Source organism: Myodes glareolus, chromosome 1 (genome assembly GCF_982192425.1).
Source record: "Myodes glareolus chromosome 1, mMyoGla1.1, whole genome shotgun sequence".
Classification (NCBI taxonomy): Eukaryota; Metazoa; Chordata; class Mammalia; order Rodentia; family Cricetidae; genus Myodes; species Myodes glareolus.
Genome location: NC_142026.1, coordinates 102,509,668 through 102,523,396, shown reverse-complemented (window position 1 = coordinate 102,523,396; position 13,729 = coordinate 102,509,668). Strand labels below are relative to the sequence as shown.

The 13,729-nt window shown below is 33.7% G+C and overlaps 1 protein-coding gene and 1 long non-coding RNA gene across 17 annotated transcripts in view; one reads left to right on the top strand and one right to left on the bottom strand.

The window, feature by feature from the left end:
• The window catches only part of Trdn (triadin), a 369,239-nt gene that overhangs the window by 119,193 nt on the left and 236,317 nt on the right, over nt 1-13,729 (top strand). For 15 of the 16 annotated variants that reach the window (XM_087911137.1, XM_087911136.1, XM_087911148.1 and 12 more), the window contains exon 9: nt 2,822-2,881. The exons of the other annotated variant lie outside the window; for it this stretch is intronic. In XM_087911137.1, the coding sequence (XP_087767263.1) occupies nt 2,822-2,881 (60 nt within the window). The remainder of the gene's footprint in view (nt 1-2,821; nt 2,882-13,729) is intronic. 16 annotated transcript variants of the gene reach the window in all.
• Nucleotides 7,711-13,729, bottom strand: part of LOC125394519 (uncharacterized) — a 44,382-nt gene continuing 38,363 nt past the window's right edge. Inside the window, exons 3-4 of the long non-coding RNA XR_015001965.2 lie at nt 11,434-11,976; nt 7,711-8,077 (exon numbers count right to left, since the gene is read on the bottom strand). This is a non-coding gene — a long non-coding RNA (uncharacterized LOC125394519). The remainder of the gene's footprint in view (nt 8,078-11,433; nt 11,977-13,729) is intronic.

Sequence of the window (13,729 nt, the reverse complement as noted above, 5' to 3'; positions counted from 1 at the left end):
AAGGACTTCTAACCTACCTATCTCTTACCCATGTATGATCAAGCACATTCTATGCGGTTGGAGCAGCCAATTTATTTACAGATGTGAAAACACACGTCTTGTTGTCTTACATGAACAATATCCCCCAGCATTCCAGGAAGTAATCTGTCCTTGGGAAGGTGGGGCTTACAGGTTAACTCTAGACTGGACAAGTATACAAACCCTTTCATATCATAAATAGTCGGCACCTTATAAATTTTGGACATATGTAACAAATAACAGGGAAAATTGCTACTCCAGAGGATTAAATTACACATAATGAATTTTTTAAAATGTAAATGAAGGAAAAAGAAATAGGGAAAAAGAAATGAAGGGTTGAAGACAGTGATTCTGTGTGTGACTTTGTTACTCTCTAGGGATCTTGATTGAGTGGATTTTATTTGCCAGCTAAAGAATTAAAATTTAGAAAATTCTGGAGTGCCACAGGTAGCAGCAGGCAAAATATCAGACAGAATAATCTGCTGGAGAAACGTTTTTGTTAAGGGTGAGGAAGCAGGGCCCCTGATTGGAAGAAATATCTGTAGAGCAGAATGGGCGCATGGAAAGCCCAAGCCCCATGTCACCTGGAGTGCTGTTGTTTTAAAGTCTTCCTCTCCAAATTTAAGATGAATCAGTTTGAACAAAGGCAAAGAGAGGGATTACGGTTTTTAGGCAAACATCCTGCTCAGGTATTGAACCCAGAAGACTGATGCCCCAGCAGGGAGCCCTAGTGGAGGAAGGAAAAGGATGCCAAGCTTGATTTTAAACTGTTCTGGATGTGGAGGACGCCATCTTCTTTATGTATCGGAGACTCCTGTCCCGGTCTAGCTATCAGCGATCCAACTCTGAGTCTGTCAGTATAATTAGGCAATATGGGGGCTACTAGCAAAGTACACTTGTAACAAACACACGGGGTTACAGATTGGTGAGTAACAGATCCCATACATCTACATTTTTGCTATTTCCTATTTTGTGAGAAACATGCCAGAATCATAGGAAGGAAAAGAGGAAGAAGCAGTCAGACAAGATCCTAAACAAGGGAAATGATGAGCATTTCACGCTGCTCCAAATTCACATATTCCATTTAAAGAAAAAAAAAGATTATTTGCTTTGTTTTATAGCAAAATTATTTGTTCTTCAAGAAAGAAATCCCACACTAGCTCAGAGTTCAGTATAATACAGGGTTATTTATTTAGGGATAGACTCACAGATCACAATCCTTTGCTGGAACAGGGAGCAGTCACCTAATCAAGCAGCTGGAAAAGAGGCCTGATGTGCTTTATCAGCATATATGGTATAAGAGGCCACGCCTAAGTTGGCTGGTACCTTTAAGGCTACTATTCTGCAGGCATTCCTACAGCAAAAATGTGTCCAGAGAAGACAAAAAAGACAAAAGAGGAAAAAAAGAGAAAAAGAAAAAAAAACCCTATTTCAATGTACTTTGCCTAACACCCCAGAATTTCCAGAGCCTGGGATTTAACAAAAATTACCATTGAAGGTGCTTCAGTGAACAAGTAGATTCGTGGACTACTTGGTTACAGTCTGAAAACCAGCCTTTTCCTACTCCTCCCTTCATCTCAGCAACCCGAGTCAACATAAGCTTTGATGCCCTAATGTCTTGATTAAAAAAAAAAAAGAGATACTAATTTTTAGATTTTTTGCAGTAGCTTCATTTACTTTTTTAAAGAAACAAGCAGAACTTCATAATGCAATCATTTTCAATTGATGTTAACACTATGAAAAAATGAGGTTTATAAATATTCCTGGGTATGTACTTACATGGAAATATAGTTATTTTCTGTTTTATAAGAAATAATTTTGAAGAATTAAAACTTGTCATACTATAAAATTCAATAAACTTTCTTGGTGCTAAGGTGTCATTTACTTTTGGTGGGTTAATAAAATGCCCAGTACAAGGGCACTCAAATGTAAATCATTAAATACAAGATTAATAATATATAAAAGTTTTGAAGATGTTATGGCAAGGTTTATGAAAACTTTTAAAGATCTTTTATAGTGGAAATTAGAGTTAGATTGACCACAGGGGAATACAAAGTTTGCAAAACTATAGGTATTCATGGAATATGTGTTATAAGAGGTGAAAGCAAAAAATCCAACTCCTGAAGCCACTGTGGACTGTGCCTGTATCAAACATCTTTGATCAAGTATCAAACATACTTTGTTGGTTTTATTTTTATGGTCTACAGACTAGTCAAGAGTATGAAATGATCTCATATGATTTCTCAGTTAATTAGCTTGGTAGTTCTATCTTTTGGTCTTAGGAGTGATTCTTCAGATTAGCTTTCTAATAAAGAGAATTTCCATGAACAGGACCCTGACAGGTTACAATGGGCTCATCCTTAAGAAACAATCTACAACTTCACTTGTAGAGCTAGCAGAGGGTCTTGGGTCTAGCTGTCAGTGAACATTCCTAGCTGGAGGGAATGTTCTTTTGTAGAGCTCATTCTTCCTTCTCAAAAATCTCATAAATACAAGTGAGAATAATTCAATTAATGCTAGGAAAGGGTTTTGGATTTTCAAGTACTTCCCACCCAAATGTAATCATAAACAAGTCTGTCTCCATATTTAAGGGGTTTTGTAGGGAATAGGTGAAATATTATGCTTATCATGTATTTGTCTCCTTATGTTCATAGTATCACAATTTATTATTTCACAGAAATAAACACTAGACAAAATAGACTTTCCCTGTTTTGTTTGTTTTGCTTTACCTTGTCTCCATATAAAATAGACAGATGTTGATGACATGTTTTTCATTGCTTCTTTTTTCTCTCTATTCTGTCAGATCAGTATGCATTCTGTCGATATATGATTGACATGTTTGTCCATGGGGATTTAAAACCAGGTATTCCAAACAATTCTTATTGTTGTCTGTTTTAATAGGCTTTGTTTCTATAATTGTCAGCTTTTCTGTACTAAGCTATGTTTTCATATACAGACCTACATAATGCATGTGCAGACCTTGAATAAAGATGATAAAATGCAGTAATAATAATTGGTAGTGGGGCCTTTAATTTTGCTTGCATCTGTTGCATGGCCTGTTGAACATGAAGTCATCTGACAACTCAAATACTAATATCTTCATCTATAAAAAATATTAATATCTTTAATAATATCTTGGAATGAAGCATTGAGTCACTTGATTTGATTTCTGGTAAGTTTAGATAAAAAGATTTATAACAAGAAAAATATCAAATAAAAATTTCTATTGGTAGTGAACAAAATCTTAATAAGATCTATCACTTCTTCAATACTAAGTCTTCTCTTTTCAAAATATTTAGATTTTCTTACATATGGTATCTGGTGATTCCATAGAGTTATTCTTCCTCAATATCACTACAATGAAGAAAGGCTTTTATTTACAATGAAAAACATCTACTCTCTCATATCTTTCATTGTTATCATAACTATGTTAAGGAAATCTAAATTACGATGGATAACTTTATTCCTTGTACTATACCGTATAGATATTTAGTTTCTGAGAGAATAGATACTTGGAATGGAAGCTGACAGTTTCAAGCAAGCTATACTTTATTATTTTAACTGTTATATGGAAATCTTTCTAAATGCTACTTATAATGTATGCCTTCATTGACAAGCAAGGGGTTAGTTCCTGAGAAAGCATGTAATACATTTAGTTCCTATATATTTAAGAGCTCATGAGAATCTAATCTCTCTAAGATATTAAGGAGATTCCAGCAACTGATTCTGTCAGATGGTTTTTGCTTCTTCCTTCTCTGTCCATCATTATTCTATTTTATTTCTCCATGTTTATATGACCTAGAAAGTGTGGTGAAGAAAGATGAGAAATTATAATACCTTATTGATAAAAGCAGTCGCTGCAAACATTTGTCTGTACTCACTTAACAAAAGTTGGTAGACACATTGAGGAAGGTAGTATGCTCATCGGGGGAAAAATAGTTTTGAACAATAATACATTTAATTTTTTCTAGCATGGGACTTTGAACTAGTTACTAAACACCTACTCCTCAATGTTCCTACATTTAAAATGGAATTTACAGTATGGGTGCTGTACTATTTGCAAAGTATCCAATGGATGCACAGCAAAATTTATGTTGCCTAAAAATTTAATATTTCAAAATTATTTTATCATAACCTCTGCATGAGTACCTCACAGAAAGGGATCACTTCAAGTCCTGATGTACACAAACAACAAATAAAATTTTCCTACAATATCCATGACCAACATCATTCAGCCAAGGTGTTTGGAGAAAGCCTTACTATAGCTGGATGATGACAGAGCCCTGAGCTGTTATACAGGACTCAGGGAAGTGAGGCAAGGGGACAGAGAGTTCCTGTTTGCCCTAAACTTCAGAAAATACACTATTGAACGGCAACAAAAAATGAAATAGAAAGGAAGAAAATCAAACTCTATATATGCGTTGCTTTATAGAATCAACTGAGCCTAAGATGAACCATATTGTTGATATGCATGGGTGGAAAACTAACTGATAACATGCAGTTTCCTTGTTTGTTCCATTGTTTCTAAATTTCAATATTTGATTAAAAAACAAGCCATTCTTTTGCTCCTTCATCTATTTATATTATCTGCTAATCGGTCACAGGATGTTTTATAAGAAAGTTGCAAGACAAAGGGAACCATGCAACGCCAAAAGCAGTAGAGAACGCTGACATTTTAGCTGTCAAAATACTAATCAACTCTATGAAATCTGACAACAGCTGAAGGTCAGAAAGAATAATAAAAGAATCTCTATAGGAGTTAAAGTGTATTTTGCTAACCAATGCACAGAAAGTGTCCTTCATAGCACACAGGTGATGATACTCCAAAAATCATAGATTTAAATCTGCAGCAGTGTATACAGGTCTAACTCTGAGAAATCATTCCTGAAATGTGGAAGCATAAATCTCTGCATTTTACACATTACCTTAATATTTGCTCTGGTTTGTTTCACCTACCTACACTTACTGTTTTGAAAGTCTAATATGTGAAAATATTTTAGATTAGTATTTCCTGGCCAGCCACATTAAAATAGAAGAAGAAGGAAAAGAAAAGTCAAGGTTCACAAACTATTTGGTTTTTCAAAAGTGAAACAAAAGAGGATTACACTCTCCTATCCTTGTCAAGGTTTTAGTGCCAAAAAAAAAAAAAAAAAAAAGAGTGCTAGAACACAGAATGTAATGAGCAATTTTAAATGTAAGGAATGAACAAAATGATTTATGAGGTCAAATGGATTTGGGAAAAAGCCAATGATATGATACTTATTCTGGGTTTCAATTAGAGAATGAAATGATTCCTGCCAAGCTTATTGCCCAGTATGTATCTAGTATTTATCAAATACTCATGCTTCCATCTGCTTCTGTTTGGAATCCTGGAACACCTGTTATTGTTTAGCTGGAGTTCATTATTAATTATTGGTAATGAGTTTTTAAAACTACAATTTGAATTTTCCCTCTGGAATTCAGTAATCCCTCGTGATTGCTGTTCTGCTCTCAAAAGGAACCCTTTTGTAGTGCAAATGAAAACGAACCCTTACTGGTGGCCATGTAACATCAGGTACCAAGTTTTGCCTTTATATCTCATCAAACAAAAATACTTCTGAGTGTCTTTAAAAGTTTAAACTGGCATTTCAACAATATAGCAACATAAATTAAAAGTGCCTTTCTACTCTGCAATGAGCAGTTAATATACAGTTCTCTATGATAATGATAATCCCTACCTCAGTTACAGAGACCAGAGCAAATGACTGAGTAATCTGGGAAGACTGAACCAGTTTGTTGTATGTGATTAACTTTCCTGTACTCATTCACTTTATCTTTAATTTGAGTCATAAGAAGGAAATGCTGTATAAATCTGTAAAGGGAATAATTTACTTTCTTTCAATTTAATAAATATTTTGAACATTGTAGATAATTCTTTGGGAAAAGTAAACTATTATATTATCTCAGACTTTAGTAATCCAACAACCATAAATCAGTTAACTGTATATTTTTGCAGTGTTTCAGCCTGTATTTTTCAGTATAGTTTGTGTAGAGACAGAGAGAGGGAGGGAAAGAAAGATTTGGTCTTTTGGTCCTGTGCAGTCTTGAAATTGATGATCAACTTTCACCTAGGATTAAAATGATTCATTTGTCCACTGTCTTATGAGACAACTACAAAAACTAGACAATACAGACATTATTTTCAATCCCAAGATTCAATTTATTCTGGTTTATTTTGTGTTTTGTTGTATTTAAAATCAATTGCACAGATGATCAAAATAAAACTTTCAGCTCATTTACACTGACCTTTTGTAATTCCCATTTTGTATTCAACGTCTTGTGGCTAAGAATATTTTTCCTTAAATAACATTTCTACCCCAAACTTTATTATTTTAGGAGTTTGAAAAGGAGCATCAAAATTGCTCTTGTCATACTCTTTCTTTGTGAACTTCAACTTAGGTATAATGAACTTATCTGGATTTCTTAGCAGAGTCACTCAGGCTTAAGAAGAGAAAATATCTATAAGTAGAAAAATCTCAGGGCACACAGACATCTTGATATTCACTGTAGATGAATGAATCAAGGTCAGTATTTAGCGTAGTTACCAGGACTGGTATGCTTTGTGTTGATAACTGTATCACACTTTCCCCTCAATTCCTCACCTCTGTAGCTATTATGAATAAATTTTTACTATAACTTGAAGTGCATCCCCCAGAAGTTGTTTTATGATTACAATTCTCACAACTATATGATGTACCAGGACTTTCTTTGGATCACCAGCGTCCAAATAATGACACAAAGACTTGCTAATTATGGAAGCTCAGGCTTGTCCCAACTAGCTCTTATTACTTAAAATAACCTATTTATATCAACCTACATTCTGCCACGTGGTTTGTTACCTCTCCTCTGTACTGTATGTCTGATTTCCTCAACATCTTACTGAAACCCTCTGCCTCTAGATCTCCATCCCACAGGAGTTCTCCTCTCTCCCTGGAAGTCCCATCTATTCTTTTCTGCCTGTCTTTTGACAATTCTGTTCTTTTTTTATTATTATTAAATCGATCAGAAATAATCTTAGGCAGGTGAAGTAAAACAGACACATCTTCACAGTGTACAAAAAGATTATATCATGACAGTATGATCTTTACTGAGTCAATAACTTATGTCAAGGTAATTCATTTTCCTTTTTAGTCATTTCTTCCCTAAATTTAGTCATTTATTCTCTAAAATCGAGGGAAGATATTTACCTTACCAAATTTCTATCTGGATGCAATAAGCTATTCTTGTATATCCTATATTCCAAGTTATGGATTTTAAGTTAGAAAGATCTTTGAGGAGAAAGTTAATCCTCTCATTATATTATGATCTTTCGATTGGACTTTAATGATTTTTTTAAATTTAATTTTTATTGAAATTAAAGTTATTTTCATACAAAATATTCTGATCATTGTTTCTCTTCCCTCATCTCCTCCCAGATCCTCTCCACCTTCCAATCTTTCAACTCCACAACTTTCTCTGTCTTAAAAAAATTGAACAAGAAAAAGAAGGCAGAGACATAAAAATTAAGCTAACAAAAAAGACTAAGAAGCTCAAGAAACACACACATATGCACACACATACACATATGAACATACATAAACATACATGTATACACCCCCCAAAAAACATAAAATTCTTTCTCAAAGTTTAAAAAATACAGACAGGAAACAGAAGGAAAAATTCTCCAAAAAATTCTACATGTTTATTATGTTTGCCATGTATTGCTGAGCAAGGGATATGCCCTTAAGTGTGGTCTGTATACCCAGTGAGAAATCCCTTTAAGAAACTGTTCTTCTTTGTAAGAAGTTGTTAGTTAGAAATAACTTCTTGATCAAGGATAGAAGTTTGTGTCCAAGGCCCCTCTCAGTGATGGGACTTCTTTTAGTTCCCCATGAAAGTCATGTGCATGATTCCATAGTATCAGTATGTGCATATTTGTATCAAACCTGTTGTATCTAGAATACACTGTTTTCTTGGTATCAACCATTTCTTCTGGATTCAAAAATCTTTCTTCCTCCTCTTGGGTATAGATTGCAGAGCCCTGAGGGAGAGATTTAATGGAGATATTTTATATAGAACTGAGTGTTTCAGGGTCTCTCTTTCTCCGTACATTTTCCAATGTGTTTGTTTCCATCTTGTTGGGGAACCTCCTTCAGCCAATGGCCTTTGAGATGCTGGACCAGCTTGGATGTGGCCTTGGGTACCAAAAGTGTGCATGCCCACATGCCTGCTCTCTCTCTCCTTTCTCGCTTGGCTGCTGGATTCAATTCCTGTTCTTATTTGCATTTTTCTACACCGTCTACTGCAAGTAAAGGCTGCTATGGTGATATCCATACAATATCTGATTTATGACTATAGAAGAGAGTTTATTGCTACATTTCTTGAGATGAACTATAGTATTTGGTTTTTCCCTAGGCCCTTGTCCAATCTAGTCTCAAATTCTTGACCATACAGAATGGAATGGATTCCATCTTAGACACTGGTTGGTTACTCCCACAACCTTTGTGCCCCTATTGCACTCACACATTTTGCATGCATGTCACCATTGTAGACTGTCAGTTGGAGTGTAGGCTCTCCATCAGCTTGAACTCTCCCTGTTCTATGAGATATATACTTGTCTTCAGCAATGGGACTTCACCATCATTTTTTGTGGAGAATAATCAATGACTTGGTAATAACCTGAGTTGTTTGAAGGTTTCCATGGGGCCCATTTGTCAAACAAGTCAAGTAGGTATAACCTATTTCTAACATTGTAGGTATTATTTTGTAGTGAGAGATATCTAGCTGAGTCTTTGTCTCCCCTGTTATCTGTTATTTCATTTGGATATCTTTCAGATATGTGTATATCTTAAGTAGCTTGCAATGGTGTAGGTTTCTGCCTGACACTTCAGACAGTCCTCAGTGTTGTATATCCCACCCCATATAACCTCTTTATCCTGTTTTCCTTACTCTCTCCTTGTAGTTCCGCCACTCCAGGCTCTACCAGCCCTGTTTATCTCTGACTATATATCCTATTTCTGTTTCCATAGAGAATTCTTCCCTCCCACTAGTTACTTTATTCCCAACTTTGTCTTCTATCAGATTTAGGGTTTCTTACCCTATATTGAATTTCTCTTTCTTTCATTCTTTTTTCTTTTCTTCTTCTTCTTTTTTCCAAGACAGGGTTTCTCTGTAACATTGGAGCCTGTTCTGGAACTAGCTTTTGTAGACCAAGCTAGCCTCAAACTCACAGAGATTTGCCTGCCTCTGCCTCCTGAGTCTGGAATTAAAGACATGTGCCACCACTGCTCTACCTTATTGAGTTTCTTGATCAATGTGGAGCTAAGTTTAGTTAAGGGTGACAAATACCTATCTATACAGACACCTAGTATAACTGGCAGTATATCTTGAAGGCGCTATTTCTTTTTCAGTGTGTATTTCAAGCATCATTGTAAAAAATCATGTGTCCATAGTTGTGTAGAATTATGAATGTGTTTTCAATTTGACTTCATTGGTCTATATATCTGTTTATGTCAATATGATGATCTTCTTAATACTATATCTTTGTAGTGCAATTTGAGATTGAGGAATATGCTACCTCCAGCAGTTCTTTCTTTATGCAGGATTGCTTTAGCTCTCCTAGAATTTTATATTTCCACATGAAGCAGAAAATTGTCCTTTAAATTTCTACGAAGAATTGTGTTGGAATTTTTACTTTATTATTATTTTTTAATCTGTAGCTTGGTTTTTGGTATGATGGCCATTTCCACTATACTAACCTTATTGATCCATAAACATGAGCAATCTTTCCATTTTTGGGTATCTTCTTCAGTTTCTTTCTTCAAGGCCCTAAAGTTTTTATTGTATAAGTCTTTTACTTGCTTGATTAAAGGTACGCCAAAATACTTTGCATTTTATTTGAGGCTATTATGAGAGTTTTTCAGATTTCTTTCTTGGTCTGTCATTTGTATTTGGGAAGGCTACTGATTTTTGTGTTGTAATTTTGTATCCTGCAACTTTGCTGAAAATGTTTATTAACTGTCGAAGTTTTTTTTTTTTTAGAGTCTATATGGTCATTTATTTATACAAACATATCATCTCCAAGTAAATATACCTTAACTTACTACTTTCAGTCTCTTCAGTCTCTTATTGCTCTAGCTAAGACTTCAAGTACTAATATTAACTAGATATGAAAAAATGGGCAATCTTGTCTTATTCTAATTTTAGTGGAAATGATTTGAGTTTTCTTCATTTACATTTATTTTAACAGTAGCCTTCCTAAAAATCTCTTATATCATGCTTATATATAGCCCCCATATTCCCAATCTATCCAAAATTTTTATCATGAAGAAATACTGGATTTTTTCAAAGGCATTTTCTGCATTTAATGTGCTTTTAATCTTTCAATTTTTTTATATATTGGGTTATATTTATTGTTTTACATATGTTGATTTACATATGCTTTTTTCTGATGTGTTCTTATGTTTGGTTGCAATTAATTTATTGAGAAATTTTGCCTCTTTGTTCATAAGAGAAATTGGTCTTTAATTTTGTCTGTTGAGTCTCTGTATAGTTTCGATATCAGGGTAAATTTGGCCTCATAAAAAAGAATTAGGTGATGTTTCTTCTGTGTTTATGTTTAAAGCATAATTTGAGAAGTATTAAACAACTTTGAAGATCTAGTAGAATTCCATGCTTAATTCTTGGACTTTTTCTGGTTGAAGAAATTTTAAATACTGTTTCTATGGCACTGAGGGTTATACATATGTTTAAATTGCTTATGTGATCTTGACTTAACATTAGTAGATCGCATATACCAAGAAATTTATCCATTTTTTTTAGGTTTTCTAGTTTAGTGAAATACAGATTTCTAAATTGTGTCCTGATGATTCTCTGGATTTCTTCAGTGTCTGTCCTGATGCTTTTCGTTTGCTCTCTAATTTTGTTATTTTGAATCTTTTCTCTGTGTCTTTTAGTTAGTTTTGCTAAGTTTTGTTTTTATCAATTTTATTGATCATTATCAAAAAATAAATCTTCCTTTCATTTATCTTTGTGGTGTTTGTTATTATATTGATTTCAGCTTTGACATGTCTTTGTTTATTACTATCAACTCCCTTTGGATGTGTTTTTTTTTATTTTTGGTCTAGAACTTTTAAATATGCTCTTAATTTGTTAGTGGAAGATATCTCTGCTTTTATAATGTAGCCACTTAGTGTTATGAATTTGCCTATTGGAACAACCTTCATTGTGTACCACAGGTTTGGGTATTCAGTGTTTTAATTTTCACTGGGGATTTGGAAGGATCTTGAAGTAGTTTGGGAAGAGCACACCATAATTAGAATATATTATATGAAAAATACATTATTAAAAATAAATGTAAATTTTTAAATAGTAAAAATTGTAAATTTTTTATACTACCTGTCTTGATCCATTTTTCATTCAGCAGTTAGTTGTGCAGTTTGAGGAGTTTCTGAGATTTCTGTTGTTTCTGATATCTAGTTTTAATCCACAGTAGTCAGATAGGGTATATAGCGTTATTTCAATTTTCTTGTATATCTTGAGACATACTTTTTCTGCTGGTATGTGGTCAGTTTTGGAGAAATTTTGATGAGCTGCTTAGAAGGTGTATTCTTTTGTGTTTGGGTGAAATGTTTTATAAATATCTATTATATTGATTTGATTTATAATATTATATAATGCCAACATTTCTAGACACTTTTATCACTTTGTTGTTTGGTTATTATTATGGTTTACATATTATTGGAAAAATTATGAATAATGATGGGATAACTATGAAGCTGATAAAGTAAAAGAAGGCTAATATGTGAGAAAACAACAAAGTGTAAAGCTTCAGTATCTTGAAATTTCCCAAGGGTAATTGTAAAATGATTATTCCAAAATACAATTGAATTTTTTTGTTTTAGAAGCATAAATAAACCTTCACAATTTTCCTCAGAAGACCTATAAGGAAAAAAAGTAGAAAAAATTAGTGTTGAAATAAGTAAATGACAGTTTAAAAATAAAGTCAATTTACTCAGTAGCATACTAAGAATTAATTCAGGAAACAAATTGGCAGGCTGCACAAATCAGGTTTAAACCTTTGATTTCTTGCATTTTGGAAACTCAATTTCTTTATAACACTTCCGTTCTGAGATTGTTAAAATGAACTTGTAACATAGTCACACATGTTTATATACCTAGAAATAATGGGACTGTTGCAAGAGGAACATGAGTCCAAGGTCAACATGAGATAGCAACAAGAACCTACCACAGATACAATGATTAAAATTTTTCAATAATCCTTGTACATATTCTCCCCTCTCCTTTCTTTATTCTCTCTTCTTGAGCAGTAGCTTATTGGATAGTGATAGAGTTAGAATGATTAGAGAACAAGGTAACCAATATGTACAACCTCAAATGTGTCCTGAGTTGTCACTTTGGTGTGTCTTTGTCAAATTAAAGTGAAAGATATACAAAACTACAAAGGCATTGGGTCCAAGTCTTACAATATCTTAAAATGTCTTCTCTTTGTTAGCTTATTTTGATCATTTACTGTGTTGGGTTTCTTCAACACCTTGCAAAATATGTATGATGATTCTTGTCATAAGACTGAGAGTATAGAATTTAAAAGATTTGTTAAAATCACACACACACACACACACACACACACACACACACAAGTGAGGGGTAGACTAGGAATGAACCTTCTGTGAGATTCCTTGGATTAGTACCAGGTCCGTATTCCTGACAGAGATAATGAGCTGCATTGGCACCTTACACATGAACCTTGAAGCCTAAAATGGGAAATGCAACGGAATCTATGTGCTGGGTTCTTTAAAGAGAACAAAATAGTCAGGAGGCCCAAGAAAGGAGGAAAAGATCCTGTCTTAAACAGCGACTGAGGAAAATGGAGATTCTTTCAGGAAACTCACAGAGACTAATGGGGGGGGGGTCATTTTTCAAAGGAGAGGTTATTAATGTCTACTGTGAGATTATTTGTCTGGAAACTTAATTACGTCCTGGAGTAAGCTGATCCTGAAATGTGAGACATCCCAGTTCACTGTTTTAAATAAATTTGGATAAGAATAAACTCACCTACTATCTAGTAGTTGTATCTGTTAGCATAGAGAAGAAATGACGATACCAATCAATACTAACCTGTTTAGCCCTGCTCAAATTACAAAGACCATTTTGTGTATTTACATATACTGTATATAATTTATTTCCACACTTAACTTTCACATCAATAAGCACTTAACTATGGAGGTAATATAAGAAATAGAATTTTTATGACAATTAATAGAATAATTAATGATAGAAAATGTTGAATATTTTTATTAGTTCATTAACCTTAAACTAAACGCAACTAAGGGTTTAGGAATAGTAAATTAAGAGCTGAAAACAAAGTTCAGTTGATGAAAGTGTCTGATATGATACTTAACCATTTTGATTCCTGAGACTCACATCATACAAGAACTGAACCAATTCTTGCATTTTGACTTCTAAGATTCACAGATAAAAACTTCAAAAATGTAATATAAAATATAGTAAAAGTTCAGACTCATCTTTAACAAGTGGACTAGAAAGAGTAAATAAACAAGTAAATAATAGAAAATTCAATCATTGAGTTTATTTATGTAGCACAGATTCTAAACGTCACAAATCCAGATGAGAGGTATCTCTTCCTCCTGCTGTCTGGAAGATAATGTGGATC